Consider the following 20668-nt stretch of genomic DNA (forward strand, 5'->3'; position numbering starts at 1 on the left):
CTCTTGTTAGAAGACTGAGCAATGCCTGGAGTATGCCAGCAGAGGCCTCAGGCCCTCCTTCTAGGTGATGATCAGGGATTTAAGTCCCAAGTGGGTCTCCTGTCAGAGACCTTTGGGACCCTGTTCCCCAGCTGGAGTCCCCATTGAGATTGCTGGGGATTTTAACTATTGATTTTGAAATAATTATAGAATCACAGGAAGTTGTAAAAATAGTACTTTTAATTTCGAAATAATTATAGATTCACAGGAAGTTGCACAGATAGAATAGAGTTCCTGTGTGTCCATGTCTTACACAATGATGGTACAGTATGAAAACCAGGAGTGTGGCATTAGTACAGTGTGGGTACAGTTCCAAGTCCTTTGATCACATATCTAGATGTATGTGACTATCACAACCAGCAAGATCCAGAATTTGTCCCTTACTACAAGGCTTTTCCTTGCAGTCAAACCTACTTCCTTTTGCCCCTGGCAACCAGCAATCTGTTTTCTATCTCTATCATTTTGTCATTTCAGGAATGTTACATAAAAGGAATCATATGGTGCATGACCTTTTGAGGTTGACTTTTTTTTTCTTAGTATAATGCCCTTCAGAATCATTATCAATATTATGCCCTGCTCTTGCTACTCCATGGTATGGATGGATCACAATTTAACTCTTCACTTACTAAGAGACGTGCTGGTTATTGCCAGTTTTTGGCTATTACAAATAAAGCTGCTGTGAACAATTGTGTAAAGGTTTGTATGTGGACATAAGTTTTCATTTTGGGGGGATAAATGCCTAGGAATGCAATTGATGTGTCATATGGTAGATGTATTTTGTTCATTTTTCAAAAACCCCACAACCTAATGTTCTGGAGTGGCTGTACCATTTATATTCTTAGCAGCAATGTATAAATGATCCAGTTTCACTGTATCTGTCACTGATACATGGTATTGTTGCTAGTTTTTTATTTTGGCTGTTCTAATAGCTATGTAGTGATATCTTACCACGGTCTTGATTTGCATTTCACTGATGGCTAGTGATGTTGATCATCTCTTTATGTATTTATTAGCCATCTGTGTATCCCCTTTGGTGAAATGTCTCTTCAAGACTTTAGCCCGTTTTCTAATTGCCCATACAATCCACTTACTTACAGTGCACACTTCAGTGGTTTTATGCTCACAGTGGTTTATATTCACAAAGTTGTGCAAGCATCAACACAATCAATTTTAGAATGTTTTATTTTAAATAAACGCCAAGCCACACGTGGGGCTCAAACTCATGAGCTGGAGAGCAAGAGTCTCATATTCTACTGACTGAGACAGTCAGGCACCTCCAACCATAATCAATTTTAAAACATTTCATCACCCCCAAAATAAACCCATACACATTAGCAGTCACCTCCCATTTCCTCCCAGAACCCCGACCCCAGCTCTAGGCAATCATTAAATCTACTTTGCATCTCTATAGATTTTCCTTTTCTAGACATTTCATATAAATGGAATCGCACAATATGTGGCCTTTTGTGATCAGCTTCTTCCACTTAATGTTTCCATGTTCAGCTGTGTGGTAGTATCTATCAGTACTTTATTTCTTTTTCTTGACAAAAATTTTATTATGTGGATTTACCACGTTTTCTTTACCCATTCATCATTTGAAGGACACCTGGGCTGTTCCTACTTTTTGCCTTTTATGAATAACGCCACTATGCACATTTGTGTTCAAATTTCTGGATGGTTATGTTTTTCTCTTGGGCATATACCTAGGAGTGGAAGTGCAGAGTTATACGGTAATTCTACATTTAACCTTCTGAGGAACTGTTTTGAGATTGTTTTCCAAAGTGGGTGGAGAATTTTACACTCCTACCAGCAATATATAAAAGATTCAGTTACTGCACATCCTTTCCAGCATTTTATATTGCCACTGTTTTTTATTTTAGCTGTCTAACAATAATAGGTGGGTGGTACTATTACCTCATTTTGGTCATAATTTGCATTTCTCTAAAGGCTAGTGACTGTTGAACATCTTTTTATTTTACTTATTTACTTTTTATTATTAGTTTCAGGGGTAGAATTCAGTGATTCATCAGTTGCATTCAACACCCAGTGTGAACATCTTTTTATATGATTATTTTCCATCTATATATATCATCTTCATGGAAATGTTTCCTCATGTCTTTTGCCCATTGTGAAAATTATTGAAGAAAAACCTCACTAAAACAGAGCAGGGAGGCTAGAAGGGGAAATTGAAAGGGGGGAGCCATACAACTCAATGTCAATTACACAAAGCGTGGTTAACTACAAACCCCAAAAGAAGAATTCTCAACAGGTAAGAATCCTCAATTTACAGGCCCCAAGTGGAGAAAAGATGTGCATTTCACATCCTACAAGAAATCAACTACCACTGCAACTCATCCAATGAGAAACGTTTATCACCCTGGACTTGTGTTTTTCTCCAACAGACTTTTGTTCCCAACAACTCCTTTTAACTTCTTCCTTGTCCATAAAATAACGTTCCTCTCCTTTGTTTGTTGCATTTGCCTGTGGTTTTACCATAACTTGCTTGTACACTGCAATTCTGTTATTCCCGAATAAACTAATTTTTGCTGGTAAAGCAACTTACTGGTTTATTTTTAGGATTAACACCATCTTCTAATTTGATTGATTTTTTTTTAATGTTTTGAGAGTTCTTTATATATATGCATTCTAGATATCCACATATTCTCTTCCAGTCTGTAGTTGGTCTTTCATTGTCTTAACAAGGTCTTTTACAGAGCAAAACAAAACAAAACAAAAACCGAACAAATTTTTAATTTTGATGAAGTTCAATTTATAGATTTTTGGGGTTATGCTTTTGGTGTCGTGTCTAGGAATGCTTCATCAGGCCCTATTCCCAAAGATTTCTCCCCATGTTACCTTCTAAAAGTTTTATAGTTTGATGTTTTGTACACAAATCTGTGATCCATACTTTGAACTCCTTTTTGTATAAAGTGTGAGGTTTGGGTTGAGGTTCATGTTTTGCTTATGGATATAGCCAATTGCTCCAGCAACATTTGTTGAAAAGACTTACATTTCTTCCACTGGATTCCTTTTGCTTCTTTATAAAAAATTAGTTGGCCACATGTGTGTTCTCTAGTTCATTCAGCTGACCTATGTATTTATTCCCCCCACCAGTACCACACAGTTTTGATTACTGGCTTTACTTTAAAATAAGCTTTGAAATAAGGGTAGAGTGACCACCCCATTATTCTTCTTCAGAAATGTTCTATCTAGGGGTGCTTCGGTGGCTCAGTCAGTTGAATGACTGACTCTTGATTTCAGCTCAAGTCATGATCTCAGGGTCTTGGGATCGAGCCCCCTATCAGGCTCCATGCTCAGCAGTGAGTCTGCTTGAGGGTTCTCTCCCTCTGCCTCTCCCCTGCTTATGCACATGTTCTTTCTCTAAAATAAATAAATAAATCTTTTAAAAAATAATCTATTCTAGTTCTCTTTCTATATAAACTTCAGAGTAATCTTGTCTATAGCTACACAAATGTTTGCTGGGATTTTGAAAGTAGTTGCATGAAATCTGCTTGTCAACTTTGGGAGAATTGACATCTTTATTTTATTTAGTCTTCCAGTTCATGAATCTGGTATTTATTTAGGTCTTCTTTTATTGTTTCAGCATTGTTTTGTCATTTTCAGTATACAAGTCTTATATAGGTTTTGTTAAATTTATTACATCTAATTATTTCTTTTTAAAAAGCCATTATAAATGGAATTGTATTTTACATTTCAGCTTTCATGTGCTCATTGTCAATATTTAAAAAGTGACTAATTTTTGTGTTGATCGTGTATTCTGTAACTTGGCTAAACTTCCAGTACTATACTGAGTAGAGTGGTGACAGTGGGCATCCTTGCCTTGTTCCTAATCTGAGGGGGGAAAGTATTCAGTCTTTCAGTGTTGACATATCATCCTTGGTGTTTTTTTTTTAAGGTTAGTTATAGATGGTCAAGTTGAGGATCTCTATTCCTGGTTTCCAGAGAGTTCTTTTCATAAACGGGTGTTGAATTTTGTCAAATTTTTTTTCCTACAACAATTTATATGAGCATCTGATTTTTCTTCTTTATCCTATTAACATATTACATTGTTTGATTTTCAAATAGTGAATCAGCCTTGCATCCCTGGAATAATAGTCACTTGGTCATAATGTATAATTCTTTTCATATATTGCTGAATTCTATCTGCTAGTATTTTGGTAAAATTTTTTGTCCCCCATATTCATGAGGAATATTGGTCTGTAGTTTTCCTTTATACTGTTTTGTCTTTTATATTTGTTTATTTGTTTGTATCAGGGTAATCCTGGCTTCAGAGAATGAGTTAAGAAGTGTTCCCTCTCCTATTTTCTGGAAGAGTTATGTTGAATTGGTGTTATTTCTTCAAACATTAGCCTGAATTCTCCAGTAAAGCCATATGTGCCTGGAGATTTTTTTTTCATGTTTTAAATTACCTTAGTAGTTATAGGGCTATTCAAATTACCTAACTGAGGGGCACCTGGCTGGCTCTGTTGGTAACGCATCTGCCTTTGGCTCAGGTCATGATCCTGGGGTCCTGGGATCAAGCCCCACATTAGGTTTTCTGCTCAGCTGGGAATCTGCTTGTTCCTCTCCCTCTGCCCTGCTTGTGCTTTTTCTCTCTCAAATAAATAAATAAAATATTAAAAAAACACAAAAATTACCTAATTGACATCTGGTGAGTTGTGGTAGTTTTTATTTTTTGAGGAATTGATCCATTTAATCTTTATTTTAGAATTTATGTGCATAGCTTGTTCATAGTATTCTCTTAGTACCTTTTTGAGGTCTGCAGGACCTATCATGACGAATTGATGTTAACAATTTGTCTTCTCTCTTTTTTTTTGTCAGCCTTACTAGAGATTTGTCAGTTTTATTGATCTTTTCATGAAATAGACATTTAATTATCTCTATTATTTCTCTCTTTTCTGTTTCATTGATTTCTGCCTTTGTATTTACTATTTCCTTCCTTATGCTTGTTTTGGGTTTATTTTTCTCTTATTTCCTAGCTTCTAGAGATGGAACCTTATATTGTTCATTTGAGGCTTTTCTTCTTCTTTTTAAAAAAGATTTATTTATTTGAGAGAGAGAGCATGCGAGCTAGAGGAGGGGCAAAGGGAGAGGTAGAGAGAGAATCTGAACCAAACTCCCTGCTGAGTGTGGAGCCTGACGTAGGTTCAATACCATGACCCTGAGATCATGACTTGAAATGAAATCAAGATTCAGAAGCTTAACCTACTGAGCCTACTTAAGCAGGTGCCCCTGAAGCTTTTCGTCTTTTAATGTAAGCATTCGATGCTATAAATTTCCCTCCTGAACTTAGCTGTGCCTCACAAAATTTGATAAGTTCTATTTTCGTTTTCTTTCAGTTCAATGTATTTTTTTTTTTACATTTCTCTTGAGATTTCCTCTTTGACCCATAGATTATTTAGAATTGTGCTGTTTAGTTTCCAACTCTTTGGAGATTTTCCTCTTATTGATTTCTAGTTTGATTCCATTATAATTAAAGAATATACTCTACAAGATTTTAATTATTTCAAAATTTTTAAATTTTTGTTTCTATCCCTACATACATATTGACTATTATGTGTCTTGTCATAGATTTCTTTGGGTTTATCTTGTTTGAGATTAATTCAGCTTCTTGAATCTGATGTATGGGTTTGTTTGTTTGTTTCATCAAATGAGGGATATTAGTTCTTCAAATGTTTTCTCAGCCTCACCCTCTTTCTCCTCTCCTTCTGAGACTCCAATGACTTTAATGTTAGATCTTCTGTCATACTAGCCACACATGCTCCTGAGGCTCTGTTCATTTTTTTTTTTTTAGTTTATTTTCTCTCTCCTGTTCAAATTGGTTAAATCCTATTGTTCTATGTCCCATTTCACTGATGTTATTTCTATAATCCCCATTCTACTGAAGAGCCCATTCGTTAAGGTTTTTATTTCACTCGTATTTTTTTAGTTCTAAAATATCCTTTTGATTCTTCTTTATATCTTCTTTCTTTGCTGACTCTCTTTCACTTGTTTCAAGTATGTTTGTAATTGCTCACTGAAGCATTTTTATAATAGCTGCTTTAAAATCTTTGTCAGGGGTGCCTGGGTGGCTCAGTGGGTTAAGCCGCTGCCTTCGGCTCAGGTCATGATCTCAGGGTCCTGGGATCGAGGCCCACATCGGGCTCTCTGCTCAGCAGGGAGCCTGCTTCCCTCTCTCTCTCTCTCTCTCTGCCTGCCTCTCCATCTACTTGTGATCTCTCTCTGTCAAATAAATAAATAAAATCTTTAAAAAAAAAAATAAAATCTTTGTCAGATAATTCCAACATCTGTGTCATCTTGGTGTTTGTGTCTGTTGATTATATTCCCACATTCAGTTTGAGAACTTCCTGGTTCTTAGTGTGCCAAGTGATTTACAATTGAAACCTGGACATTTGGGGTATTATTTATGGGACTGGATCTTATTTAAATTTGTGCTATTAGGGGTGCCTGGGTGGCTCAGTTGTTAAGCGTCTGCCTTTGGCTCGGGTCATGATCCCAGGGTCCTGGGATCGAGCCCCACATTGGGCTCCCTGCTCGGCAGGAAGCCTAGTTCTCCCTCTCTCACTTCCTGCTAGTGTTCCCTCTCTCGTGTGTCTCTGTCAAATAAAAAAATAAAATCTTTAAAAAAAAAACAACAACTATGCTTTAGTTTTTCACTGCTCCAGTGAAATGAATGGGGCACTGCCTCATTATTGCCAAGTCGGGGTAGAAGTTCAGGTTCACCACTCAGCCCCTCCTGACATCTGGTGTGTGTGTGTGTGTGTGTGTGTGTGTGTGTGTGTGTGTGTGTAGCTTTCTTATCATTGCTAGGCAGGGATAGAAGAACAGGTTCCCCATTATGCATTCACTAATACCACCCTGGCTGGGAGAGGGAGGGTCAATCCGTTGCTGTTTTCCACACTGCTTCCATGTAGATTCCACAGTAGGAGGTGGGCTTATGACCACTGAGTGATGGTGAAAGCGCTGACCCTCCTCCAGACCTCTTCTTACACCACTCTAGTAAGGAAATGGTGCCTCATCACTACTGGGATGTGTGTGTGTGGATGTTCAGGCTCCCCATGTGGTCTCCACTGACCCTGTGGGGAGGAATAGTTCAGTGGGATGGAGGGCCCAGCTTCACACTCAGCCTTCTCTGGCACCACTCAGATGTGGTATGGGGGACTGGCCTGGGTTCTTCATTATGGTCTAGCAAAGTTGGAAGTCTAGGGTCGCACACAGCCTTTGCTCTCAGGGGTGGGAGTGAAGCAGAAGGTTTTTCTGTGATATTTAGCTGAGGCAGAGCAGTTACTGCCTGAAAGACTTTTGTCTGTCTGGCTTTCCCCTTTCTTGGTTCTTTGGCTAGAAGATCAGAGTTTTGCTGAACTCTTTTTGTCTGTGCCCATTGGCATTTCTAGTTTCTTTCTTCTTTAGTATCCAGTGAAAGCCTGGGAATTCACCATCCTATCATTCCTCAGGTCCCAAGGTTCCTAACCAGTGTGTCTTCTCTCAAACTTTCAATGTCTTCTTATGCTTGTTTTATAAAATCCAGGGTTTTAGTTGTTCTGAGCAAAAGAAATAGGGAAGAACACACCTTCCTAGAACATTACTGTTTTTTGAACAAGCTGTCCTTTCCCTTTTCCTTCTCAATGGTGGCAGTCAGTAGAGCTTGGTGATGTCAGGATGCAGATTCCTCAGAGACTTACCTATTCAAATCCCTATAGGATCTGGACGGCTCTGCCTGATGTCTGGTTCTGGTCTCAAGACACTGACTAGAAGCCTGACCATATAGAAAAGTTCCAGTCTCATGACTTGCCCATTCACTAACACTTCATGTAAGTTACCTTTCTTCTTCCTTATATTTGTGTGCTCTTCCCTCAACCCTTGGGAGCTGCTGAAGCACCCAGATAAGTGACCAGATGCCCCACCATTCTTGCCTTTGGAGGAAAAGCATGGGAATGAGAATAACTGGATGGTAGCACTAAACTACAAATATTTTCAGATTGCCCTGTGCCTTTTAGGAGCAGGCTGGCAGTTCTGACGGCCTGGCTTGAATTATCAGCGTTTCCTGAGAACTGGATGGGGAGGAAGTTGTGGAGGAACTAGCTCTAACTATCTGATGTAGAAACTCCATATACTGAAACTAAATACTGACCGTGGGTACTCGAGTGTTCCCTCCAATCTGCCTCTGACCCCACATGGCCCTCATTCCCTCTTTTCCCACCTCTCCACTTCGCCATGCCTCTTGGTTGGCCTGCGAGTCACTGAAGGGCAGGGGGTGTGGCCGAGGAGGCTGAAAAACCTTCACTGTGCTTCCCCTTTCACTCTCAGATGCGCCCAGGGTCCCCGAAGAAGGAGGACACAAGGAAACAGGTAAAAACTATTTTTGCTGTCCTTTGCATTCGGCAAGCCAGTGTGGAGCAGCTGCTGTGTGCCAGGCCTGGGAGCACAGTGGCTAGTTGTCCTCCCTCTTGCCTGTGTTCTAACAGGACACAGACCCCTGTCTTTGAGCATGGCCCCTGATGGGCTTGATGGTCTTCTGAGACTAAGATGGGTCATCAGATTCCCCGGGAGGGAAGAATGGCCTTGGGGAGGCTGGCTCTGAGATCCGGCAAGGCCCTCAACTGGCCTGTTTTATGAGACCAGGGGTCTGGGTAGTGTGACCTTATGCTGAGCCTTTGTGCCTAATGCCTATCCACCCCCCACCCCCGGCCTCCAGCCTAGTCTCAGCAGCCTTCCAGTTCCAGGCCTGTGGTCCCATTTCTTATGGCCCAGAGACGGCCTGGAGCTGCTGGGGGTGAGCACACAGCCCTGCTCTGAGGCGTGCCCTCTCCCACTTGTCCTGATGTCCTCAAGCCATTCCCCCATGAGGGCGGCTGGTGGCAGAGGGGGCGCAAGGATCCAGCTACTGGAGGCTAGTCTTTGTCACAGAGAAGGGAATCTAGCCCTTGCCACAGCTCTTGCGGAAACACAAAGGGACTTCCAGCACATCCCTCAAAACACTGACCCTGCGACCTTGCCAAGTTTTTCACAGGAGAAGTAAAATCAGTCCCGTGGCTAAAGAAGTGTGGGGCAATGGACTGTACTCTGGCCCCCATGCTGGGAGACATATGATGTGCACCCAGCTGATGAAAGGGACCAAAAGACCCACATTTGGGAATCAATTTACCTTTTTAACCCAAGTTTTCTCAAGTGGATGTGGCCTTGAAGAAGTTTTTGTGTGTAGCACTGTTAGCGCCCGCACAGCTGGCATCTGTTCTGCCTGGAGAGTCTGCCCCCGTTCACAGTCCTCACTCCTAACCTAGGCCCAGCCCAGGCTGGCACAGCCTCTACTCCTGGGGACAGGCCTCCTTCCTGCTCGGCAAGCGGCCTCGCTTTCCCCATGCCAGGTACTGGGCCCCCAACAGTAGCTGGCACGAGCCATGCAGCCTGAGAAGATGAACAGCCCGAGGGGGTGAGGGGCCCTTGGTGCGTGGGAAATGTTGGCTGCGCAGGTGGGACGGGTGCAGGTCTGTATTGAGACCGGAGACACACTCTGTCACACATCCTGCTAACTCCAGAGGGACCAGCACAGAGGGGCCCAGCCATGCAAATTGGCACATAAATTTAACTCTCTGTAAACGTAACTCTATGTAAAAGTCTAGTAAGGTGGTGGAGAAGCTTACTAGTGTCTCAAAGAGAGACAGACGGGTCGTGGCTGCAAACTGGGGGCCCTTGACTGCCTCCGGCCCACAGATAGGTTGGGTTTGGCCAGCACCGTGTTTGTTTGTTTGTTTCTGAAAGCAGGACATTTCACATGAAAATCTGGCTTCTGACTTCTCTTAAAACAGTGGAAGGTCAGGCAGTGCTGAGCTCATGTTCCCAACTGGCAACAATTGGCTGGGACTAGCGTGTCATTGTCTTAACCCAAAGCATGACCTCTGTCCCCACCTGGTTGATTTATGTTTTCTTCCCAGCCACCAGGCTTCTCTGAGTGGGACCCTTGGACCATGTTCTCCTAAGTTCTTTCAGTCCCCTCTAAATGTTCTCCTGGAATCACACTTAATTATTAGTTTTAGAGTAATTTTGTTCTTGGTCTTTAAAATCAAGTTTTGAGCATGGTTCTGCCCTACAGAAAACCCTCCACTACTTGCCTCAAGGGGAGCTTCAAGTTACCCAGGGCCTGGGATTCAAGGCGACCAGTGGTGGTGCCACTCAAAGACTGAGAGCTGGGCAAGAAGTTTGTAAAACAATGAATGGATGGACAGATGGAAGAATGGAAGGAAGGATGGGATGCCTGGATGGATGGATGGATGGAAAGAAGGAAGGAAGGATAGATAAGTGGATGGATGGTTGGTTGGTTGGTTGGATGGAAGAAAGGAAGGCAGGCTAGGAAGGAAGGCAGGCTCGCTGTAGAGTAGTTAGGCTGACACAATAGACATGGCATGCCCACAAAAGGCCCTATGAACATCCAGAATTCAGTTCCTGCCATACAACCAAATGTGGTCCTCCTGGGATCAGGGAAGAGGGGTTGGAGCTTGGTGGGTGAGCAAGAAAGTCATCTGAAAGAAGTAAGTGACCAGACGGCTTAAAGACAAATTCTTCCCGGCCCAGGTTCCTGCCTAGACACAACACCATGCATCTCCTCGGCCCCTCGCTCCTGCTCCTTGGTAAGGACTGTGGTCTAGGCTCGGGTTCTGGGATGTCTGTGGGAGCTGGAGGAGGAGGGGAGTTGGGGAGGGTGGGGACAGACAGGGGGTGTGTGTGTGTGTGTGTACACTTCTCTCTTTGTGTACCTTCCTCTCTCCCTCTATCTTCAGAGGGGATTCATTATTCATTTGAAAGCTCTTTATGTCCCTCAATAATGCTTTTTGATCACTGTGGTGGGTTCCAGAATACTTGGCCTTCTCTGACTCATCTAAATGGAGGTTTGAGCACCCCCACACTCTCTACAGCTGGGAGGGGGCCTGCGTCTGGATTCCCTGTACCTACACAGTTCACTACACGAGTAAAGATGAGCTGGAAGAACTGATCGTGTACAGAAACTATAAATATGATGAAGCCACCAAGAACTTCGAGGGGCTCATTCTGTATAATGACACAAAGCCTTGGAAGTGTCCTGATCCCCTGGAGAGGGTTCAGTTCCTGGGAGACCAAAGATCCAACTGCACCATACACATCAACCCTGTACTGGAAGAAGACAATGGCTGGCTGGGGCTGAGGATGATAAAGAAGAATTCCAAATGGATGGAGAAAATAGACCTCAATGTCTCTAGTAAGGCCCTGGGGGATGGGGGCCTCTGCCTTCAGTTTCGGGCAAGGAGGGAGGTGGGAAACCCCCAACTCCTGGGACAGGGGATGCAAACCAGGCTGCCTGTGGAGGCCAGGTAGGAGCTGCCAGTGAGTGACCCGGGTAGCCTGAGACAATGGAGCCTGAAGCCTGAGCACCTGTCTCTCCTCAAATATTGAATCTGGCCCTCAGCTCCCACCCATGCTAGAATCTGGGTTCCAGTTTGCCTGATCTTTCTTTCTTTCTTTTTTTAAGACTTTATTTATTTATTAGAGGGAGAGAGACAAGAGGACAAACAGGGGTGGGTGGTAGGCAGAAGGAGAAGGAGAAGCAGGCTTCCCGCTGAGCAGGAAGCCTGATGTGGGGCTCGATCCTAGGACCTTGGGATCATAACCTGAGCCAAAGGCAGATACTTAAGCCAACTGAGCAACCCAGGTGCTCCTGCTTGCCTGATTTTTCAAGGGAGGATGGAAATCTGGTTTGAGTGAATTCTCCCAGTGCCTTAATATTGGCAATTCATTCTAATCAGGCCTCCATGTCTAGAAGAGACACAGGTAGGGGATGAGTAAAACCTAGGCCTGAGACCTCCGACCCACAGCCTGTTTCTTCAAGTGCAGGGGCTGGAGGGGTCTAAGCCGAGCAGCCCTACACTGCGATGAGAGATGTAGCTTCAGACCGTCAGTCCTAGGGGTGGCCGAGCCGGGGGTTCCCTAAAGGAATGCCATGCTGGATGCCTCCCAGCACTGAGGCCATTACAAATGCAGGTCTGTCATCAGAGCCAGGAAAGGCATGGTGACCAAATCTGGTAAAATTGTCCCAGGGCAGGGGAGCGATCTTGAAAATGTTTAGAGAGCAAACATCAGGGAAGGAGAACGAGGTTAAGTATAAAATATAAAACAGGATTCCTAAGGAGAAGCAGGGATCACGGGACTTTGAGCAAAAGTGATGCAAAGCAGAGAAAGGTGGGCCTGAAGAGAGAGGTGGAAGGGACTGGCAAGGGGGCCTGAGGGCTTATTTGGGGCAGGGCATCTATAGCCAGGGGCGAGAGGCCGGCAGGAAGGCACCTGGTCTCCCAGGCCTCCAGCTTGGCCCCTACTCTCTTGCAGAGACCCCGCTTCCACTTCAAATTCAGCTCCCTCCAGAAATCCAGGAGTTCCAGGAAGTCACTCTGACCTGCTTGCTGAATTTCTCCTGCCCTGGGTACAATATCCAGCTGCAGTGGTCCCTGGAAGGGGACCCTGGAGGGTCCCTGAAGGAGCGTGCCATCACCTTGACCTCCCTGACCACCAAGACTATCTCCACCCAGAGCAAGCTCACCTTCCAGCCGCAGTGGATGCACCACGGCAAGAATCTGACGTGCCAGCTCTGGGACCACAAAGCAGAGCAGATGCTCTCCAAGGAAACGGTGTTGCTAGATGTGAAGCGTGAGTGCCCCCCAGGGCCCCAGGGGAAGGATGAGGTTCTTGTCTCTTCTCCTCCACCTCAGAGTGTGCCAAGGGTATTGGGTACCGACACGGAAGGACGCGTAATGCGTCTGTGGACATCCATGGCTGGGAAAGGTCCCGCCAGGGCTACGTCCCTCCATCACCCCTGTTCTTAGGCCCAGCATTTTGGGGAACAGCTTTGTCTTAGCATCTGGTTTGGTCTAAGAGAATAAGATAATATCCTTGAGCTCTGGTGTGAATTTGAGATCATGTGGTTAGGTTTTTTACTTCCCCTGGGTGGAGGGGGTGCAGGGTAAGAAACGTCTTCACATCATTGTTTGTGCCTCATTCATTCATTCAGTAATATTTACTACGAGCCTCCTAGGTGCCAGGCCTCTTCTTGCCCACTGAGGAGCTAGCGCTGCAGCTGGGGAAGACAGACAATGACTAGATTAACAAAGAAATGCCGATCTTAAGGGTAGGCAGTGATAAGTGTATTGGGGGGAAGCAAAGCTGGGCTCAGACAGAGAGAGGGAGGGACAGAGGCCTCTCTGAGGACAGTGAGCTTGGGTGGAGGGAAAGATTGAGGCAGGTAGCTATTTGCCACAAGATCCCAGGAAGAGAAAAGAGGAAGGACAAAGGCCTGGGGGTGGGAGCTTGGTGCACCTGTGTCAGAGTGAGGGGCTGGAGAGCCTCAGCCCTGTGTCCAAGGGGGCCAAGTGGTAGGAAAGGAGGGCCAACGCCAGACCTCGTGGGCGGCAGTGCAGTTTTGGATTTTATTCTGCATGGGGAATCCACTGAGCAGTTTCAAGCAGGGGAGTGGCCAAGTCTGACTGACAGGATCAGGAAGACAGCTGACTGCTGGTGGAGACCAGAACTCTGGGAACGGGTTATAGGGTGGCGCACAGAGCAGAGACTGGTTAGGAGTCTGGTGACGGTCACCAGGTGCTTGGACCAGCCCACCCTTGTTGACAAGGGGGATAGCAAGTTCCGCCCACCCTCGCCCACTGTGTATAGGCCGCTGCTTTATCTGAATCAAAGCCCTGCAACGTCCCCACTACGTGGCACCCTCTGAGGAGTCTCCGTCCCCCTCTCCCACTGCCCCTCTGCTCCTCCAGATGTCCCAAAGTTGAAGATTGAGGGCAGTCCTGAAGGAGCCAATGTAACAGAGGGAGAGTCTGTGACCATGACGTGCCAGGTCATTAGCAGCAACCCAGAGGCCCGGAACATAGCCTGGCTCAAAGACGGCACCCAGCTGAGGGAGCAGACGACATCCACGCTCACTCTGTTCTCTGTGACCAAGAAGATGAGTGGAAAGTACCAGTGTGAGGCCTTCAATGATGTAGGCTCAGGACGGTCGGATGCAGTGGTCCTCCAAGTATATTGTGAGCCTCCTGGGAGCTGGGAGCGGGGGGCAGGCAGGGAGTTAGCAGGGCGTGGAACCGAGGCCCTGGAGAGGTGAGCAACAGGGGCCTCTGTTCACCTCCCTCTTCTGCCTCTGCAGATGCTCCAGAACCTTCCAGGGTTGAGATCTTCTCCTCGCCAGCTAAGGAGGGGGATAAAGTAGAGATGACTTGTATGTCACTGGCCAATCCTCCTCCAACCAATTACACCTGGTATCACAACGGAGTGGCAGTGCCGGGAAGGACAAGCAAGAGCTTCCAGATCCCAGCGGTCCTCAGCCAAGCTGGGAAGTACTCATGCATGGCAGAAAACAGACTCGGTCCTAGTCAAATTGGCCAGGAGACTGAGTTAGACGTCCAGTGTGAGTAGTCACAGGGCCTCTGGGTTCTAGCGGGAGGAGGAGGCAGGCCGATGGGGTGAAGGAGAGTCCTGGACCCCCCTGGCAAGCAGGGGGGTCTCCCGACACGTACGCTCCTTGGGCAGGTGCCTCACTACTGTTCCGAGTTGTATACCCAGCGCCAGAACAGGGTCTGGCTCGTAACAGGTGTTCAGTAGATGTTTGTTGAATGAATGAACAGCAAGATGCCAGGGCCCGTGAGGGACGCAGAGAACTTGGTGTCACTTAGACAGTGCTGGAGCTCCAGAAGGGGGCCTGAGTTTTCGAGAACTGGAGCAAAATGTCTCACCGCCTTTCATCAGAGGTCAGACCGGTTTAACACAGTCTCATCCGTCAGTCGAGCCCGTGACCAAGAGAATCCCTAAGTTTGAGCCTTGGACCCTGAGATGTCAGAGTCTGAGTCAGATACTCACTCTGATGGGGATGTTCGAACGCTGAACATCTAGACAGTGGGTGTGTGAAGCAGCAGCAGCAGCCACGTTTCCAGAGTGTTTACTCCTCTCTGAGGGCTTCATCCCAGTTCCTCCTGGCAGGGACTCTACCAGGTCAGGTGGTCTTAGGACCCCATCTAATGGAGAGCACACTGAGTCCCACAGCCCACCATCACTCAGCTCGCAGCCCATCTGGCTCCAGGGCCGTGCTTTTCCCTTTCTCCCCACCCAGGGAATGCCTGCACTACAGCGGACTAGCGCTGTGCCCCAGGCCCCTGTGGAGACCCACAGACGGGGCGCCTCTACCTTGCACAGGCCATGCATTCTCTGCTTGAGCTCTGCTCTAGTCACCATGCCTCAGACCACAGCCAGGGCTCCGGTCCTCGTACAGACCCAGGAGGGAAGCACAAGCCTTCCTTTGGTTGATTTAGGAATTGTGTGAATGCAGGGGATATGCTGGGGTGGGGGGTGGCCGGGAAGGCACTGGGAAAGGTAGCCTGGACAGCAGACTTTTCCTTGCCCATCTGTCTGGTTTTCTCCCAGATGCTCCCAAGGAGGTAACCACGGTGATTGAAAACCCCACGCGGATTCAAGAAGGAGATACCGTGACCCTGTCCTGTAACTACAGTTCCAGCAATCCCAGAGTTACCCAATATGTATGGGACTTCCAAGGCTCTCAGATGAAACAACCATACGAGGTGCTGATAATTCAAAAAGTTGCCTGGGACACCAGGCCAATCACCTGTGCAGCCTGTAACCAGTGGTGTTCGTGGGCTCCCATTGTCAACCTGGATGTCCAGTGTGAGTGACCGGGCAAGGGGACCCAAGAGGTAGCCCAGCTGTGATATGGGCTCTCAGGGCGAGGGGCCTGGGGCCTGGGCCGGAACCTTCACAGAGAATTAAGGGCTGAGAGTCTGGCCTCAGGGCCAAGGGGAGAGGAAATCATGGGGACAGGAAGAGGGAAAGGGACCCAAGAGGCCAGCCTGAGGCCCTTGCTCTCCAGATGCACCCAAGGATGTCAGGGTCCAGCAGATCATCCCCTCCTCTGAGATTCACTCCGGAAACCGAGTCCGCCTTGAATGTAACTTCTCAAGTAGCCGCCCCAGAGACGTTCGCTTCTTCTGGAAGAAAAATGGAATCTTTCTGAAGGAAGGAAAAGAACTGAGCTTCGACTCTGTCTCTCCAGAAGATGCTGGCAATTACAACTGCTTTGTCAACAACTCCATAGGTCAGACCATGTCTGAGGCCAGGACGCTCCAAGTGCTGTGTGAGTGCATGGCTGGGGCTGGAGACAGGCCGAAGAGCCCGTGACCAGCTACCTGGATCCTGATTTTGCTTCTCCTTATAGATGCACCAAGGATGCTGCATGTGGCCATCAGCCCAAAGGACCAAGTGATGGAGGGGAAGAAGGCCGTCCTGACATGTGAGAGCGATGCCAACCCTCCGGTCCTCCTGTACACCTGGTTTGACTGGAAGAACCAAAACCTCCACCATTATGATCAGATGCTGAGATTGGATCCCGTGAAGATCCAGCACTCAGGCGCCTACCGGTGCGAGGCCACCAACCAGCTGGGCAGGGTCCAGTCGCCCCCCAGTACCCTCACTGTCTACTGTAAGTCTCCTCCTGGCCCCTCCTCCCCTTACCCCTCCCCTGCCGTCCTGTGGGGTGGCCCAGCAGGTCACTTCCTGCTCCGCACAGGCTCACCAGTCTGCCTCCTTCTCTCGAGACTTCTCCCGACCTCTCTAGGAGGGTTCCCTCTAGGCCTGCCCCTGCCTGCCAGACATCCTGGGCTCTGTCTTTCTCTGTCTCACCCCTGATAGACTGCTCGTCTTTATCTTGAGATTTCAGTATTTTTTTTAAGATAAGGTAAAATAAAATAGCATGAAAAAGTAAATAGTAGAAAGACACCTCTCCTTTCTTTCTCCCTGAGGCCTTCAGCACTGGCTGCTGGTTGCATCCCCTTACAGAGCTATTCTGTACATGCACAATACCATATAAGTTGGTCTATGTCTGTACACCCTCCATCACGTGCACACGTTGTCCTGGACGTTCTTTTTTTCCCATGTAACAATGCCACTCGGAGACTGTGCTATATCCATGTGTGTACAGAGTGTATGAACAGTCTGGAAACAATAGGGAAGATATTTAATTGACTTTTTCAGATTAAACTTGGAGCTATGGCTTTAGACTTAGAGGGTGGTGGCCTGCCAAGCTGGATGCCTGAACGGGTTCTTTGGAAATGCGACATATTGGGGCGCCTGGGTGGCTCAGTGGGTTAAGCCGCTGCCTTCGGCTCAGGTCATGATCTCGGAGTCCTGGGATCGAGTCCCGCATCGGGCTCTCTGCTCAGCAGGGAGCCTGCTTCCTCCTTGTCTCTCTGCCTGCTTGTGATCTCTTTCTGTCAAATAAATAAATAAAATCTTTAAAAAAAAAAAAAAAAAGGAAATGCGACATATTGTATAAACACCCGTGTCTGGGGTCTCCACTTTGCAGACACCCTAGAGCCCTGCCTTTTCCCCTCAGGGCTGCATTGTCATTGTCTTCCCGTGCACAGAAGCGACAAACCCTATCCACCCCGTGCCTTTCCCCACAGCCCTGCGCTGTCTCCAGCTCTGGTCCCACTGAAAGACAGTTGCAGGAGAAATTCTGATAAGTATGGCCAAGCAGCCGCTAAAGAAGTTGTAGCTTGTACTGCGTGTCCTCTGTGTGCCTGTGTCTGTCACAAAACAGGTGCTCTCCTGAGAGTTAGACCTTCCCCCACCCAGGCCCCAGTGGGCAGGGGCCAGCTTCTCCCTTTTTCTATATCTTGGCCCCTGCGTATGGAGAAGTTGCCCAGGCAAGGACAGTGGCCACGCAGAGAAGCTGAGGATGCCTCCTGGGCAAATGCTGCAAAGCAGAGCTGGCCATGATCCGAGAGAGGCAGGATCCCCAACTCATGGTCGCTCCTTCCCCCACCAGACAGCCCAGAGACCATCGGCAGGCGAGTGGCCGTCGGAGTGGGGTTCTGCCTGGCCACCCTCCTTCTGGCGTTCTGGGGAGTCAAGCTTCAGCGAAGGTAAGCTCCTCCCAAGGCCCACATCCTGGGCTCTCCCTGATACCTTTCCCTGAGTGACTCTGGTTGGCCATCCTGGAGCCCCCCCAGCATGCCCACTGCAAGGGGTCCTGTCCCCACTCCCTGATCCTCACAGAGCGGGGCTTTATTTATTAGCTGGAAGAGGATACGGAGCCAGCAGGGGCTCCAGGAAAGTTCCAGTGGCCAGAGCTTCTTTGTGAGGAAACAAAAGGTAAGAAATGGAAAAAGATGACCAGGAGGGCAGACTCAGAAGTCAAGGGGAGACAAAGGGAAGGGGGGATGCAGAGCATGGTGGGGGGGAATCAGGGGTCAGAGGCCAGGGGAGGGGGACTCGGGTGAAGAAAGGAGTGGTGAAAGCTGAGGCCTTGTCTATCTCCCAGGTTAGAAGGGCCCCGCTCTCCGAAGAGCCCCACTCCCTGGGGTGCTACAATCCTGTGATGGAAGATGCCGTCAGTTATGCTGCCTTGCGCTTTCCTGTCAGCGACAATGACACACCAAGAACTGGGTACCGAGTGAGGGTCCCGGGATGGGGACACGTGAACCCAGGGAGGGCTGTGGGAGGAACAGTTCGGCTCGTGTCCTGCCTGCCCTCTTTGCGGCAGGCCCATGAGCCAGGCTCCGCTCTGGGGTGCTCTCAGGGGCTAGGGGAGGTGAAAACAGGAAGAGTTCATGCAAAAGTCTTCATCTGCGGCCATCCACCCACCCTCCTTCAGAGATGCAAGGACCCTGGAGACAGAGGGACCTTCTCCAAACACGGATGACACTGTCACTTACTCTGTCTTGAAGAAGTGTCGAGTGGTAAGGGGACTGGGCTGGGGAAGGAGGGGGTGCAGGGGGACCTGGGCTCAGCTGGGAGCCCCAGATGGGAAGGACTTGGCGGCCTCTGCGGTGGCAAGAGCTGGTGGGGGGCGGGGGGGTTGCTCAGACACAGGTGTGGTGGGAGCCAGGGCGGACGGCCCAGTCCGAGATGCTGACTGCAGCCAGCGTGGGGGCAAGAGGACTTCCACTCGGGCTCCTGGACCCTCAGGAGGAGCCAGGGAGGGACGAGGCTGGGAACGCAGATTGGGAGGCTGGCGGCCGTGAGGCCCACCTCATACCGCGTGGCTTTCTCAGGGCGACTATGAGAACGTGCTTCCGGACAGTCCAGAAGATGAGGGGATACACTACTCGGAGCTGGTTCATCTCGGGGTCGGGGAGCGGCCTTTGGCCCAGGAAGCCGTGGAATACGTGACCCTCAAGCATTGAGGGGCCACACCCACTGGAGCAGAGGCACCGAGGGAGAGACCAGAGGGAGAGACCAGGGACCAAGGAGCTGGCCCCACCCCTGCCGCTCAGCTGCAAAGCCACACGACCTCCCTTCCACATCCAAGCACACGCACGCGCACACGCACACCATCACTGATGCCCCGGTCAGCGCCCAGAACTTTGTATGTGGCCCAGGGATGGGCTTCCTTCTCCACGCTGGTGACCCTGACCTTCCCAAAGACCTTCCTTGTCCGCTCTCCTTCCCACTGGGAAAGTCGTCTAAACCCCGATCCTGCACTGCACACATCCCCCTGCCCCTTCCTGGCCACCTGCTGCTTACCCCCACCCCCCACCCCCAAACCCCATCCCCAGCTGGCCGGTGTCCCTGCTGGGGTCAGCTTGTGACTGTATTTTTTCCTTTCCCTCTCCATCCGTTTGGACCTCTCACCCCTGCTCTGAAAGCCCCACTCACTGGTCCTGTGCCTAATTTCTGCCTCTGGGGCAAAGCACAGGGATAGAGCGGCTGTCCTGAGCTGGGTTCTCCCCCACAGGTCAGCGAGGCATTCCATTACGCTGCTGCAGCCCCTCCCCATGGGGGTCTGGTGGGCTGAGACACACACTGGTGTGGACAGACTGTGTAACACACACAGAGCTGCACAATAAAGATGGCTCAGATACCACCTCAAAGAACCCATGATCGATTCCCATCTGTGGGGTCAGAGTGAGAATGGGGAGATGCAGGAGGGCCTCGTGGGACCTGGGGAGAAGGGAAAGCGGTCGAGGCAACCTCAAGTTCAAATCAGCAGCCTGGGGAGTCCGTTGTCGTGTTGCAAAGGGTGCACTGACCCTGCAGGCAGACCAGCACGAGTCCGAGTCCTGACGCTTCTGCTAACAAGCTCAGTGATCTTGGGCAAGCTCACCAGCCCATCTGAGCCTCAGTTTCTTCATCCGCAAAATGGAGATGCCGCCACCTATGGGGCAGGCAGCTCAAGACAGGAAGTGAGGACATATATACTGGAGTCACTTTTCAGAAACCTAACACAACAGCCCAACGTCCCTAAAAACCAGATTGCCATCTTGTTTGCCACTCTTGAAGAACGCAAGAAGGGGAACCCGATTCATCTCTCGCAGCTCTTCTCAAAAGTCCTGCTGCAGAGTTTGGTCACACCCCACAGTTGCCCAAGAACTTCTCGAAAGCCAGCTGCCTTGAGAAATCTCATCGCTTTCCTCTTGACCCACCGTCACCATTACCCGTTCCCTGCCAGGTTCGCTAATTCGGACTTTCCAGTTCGGTCCTCCCAGTTTCCCCACCATGTACAGGTTTGACCTTTCTCCACTTATTCTTAAAAGCAGAAACACGTGGGTAATCCATCATCAAGGGGACCCAA

The 20668-nt window shown here is 48.3% G+C and overlaps 1 protein-coding gene across 3 annotated transcripts; it reads left to right on the forward strand.

The window, feature by feature from the left end:
• The first annotated feature begins 8319 nt into the window (after nt 1-8319).
• CD22 (CD22 molecule) lies at nt 8320-19967 on the forward strand. Of its 3 annotated transcripts, XM_047709385.1 has the most exons (15): nt 8345-8409; nt 9342-9425; nt 10625-10685; nt 10910-11290; nt 12412-12729; nt 13848-14114; nt 14234-14494; nt 15505-15762; nt 15965-16228; nt 16310-16573; nt 17921-18017; nt 18171-18246; nt 18416-18540; nt 18749-18833; nt 19149-19967. In XM_047709385.1, exons 1-15 carry the CDS (start codon nt 8368-8370, stop codon nt 19278-19280), a joined length of 2715 nt encoding a protein of 904 aa, XP_047565341.1. In that variant the 5' UTR covers nt 8345-8367; the 3' UTR covers nt 19281-19967. The 3 variants fall into 3 exon arrangements, with proteins under 3 accessions (XP_047565343.1, XP_047565341.1, XP_047565342.1); XM_047709387.1 differs by lacking the exon at nt 9342-9425 and having other exon boundaries at nt 8320-8409; nt 10630-10685; XM_047709386.1 differs by lacking the exon at nt 8345-8409 and having other exon boundaries at nt 8547-9490; nt 10630-10685.
• Nucleotides 19968-20668: the final 701 nt, after the last annotated feature.

Source organism: Lutra lutra, chromosome 17 (genome assembly GCF_902655055.1).
Source record: "Lutra lutra chromosome 17, mLutLut1.2, whole genome shotgun sequence".
Taxonomy (NCBI): domain Eukaryota; kingdom Metazoa; phylum Chordata; class Mammalia; order Carnivora; family Mustelidae; genus Lutra; species Lutra lutra.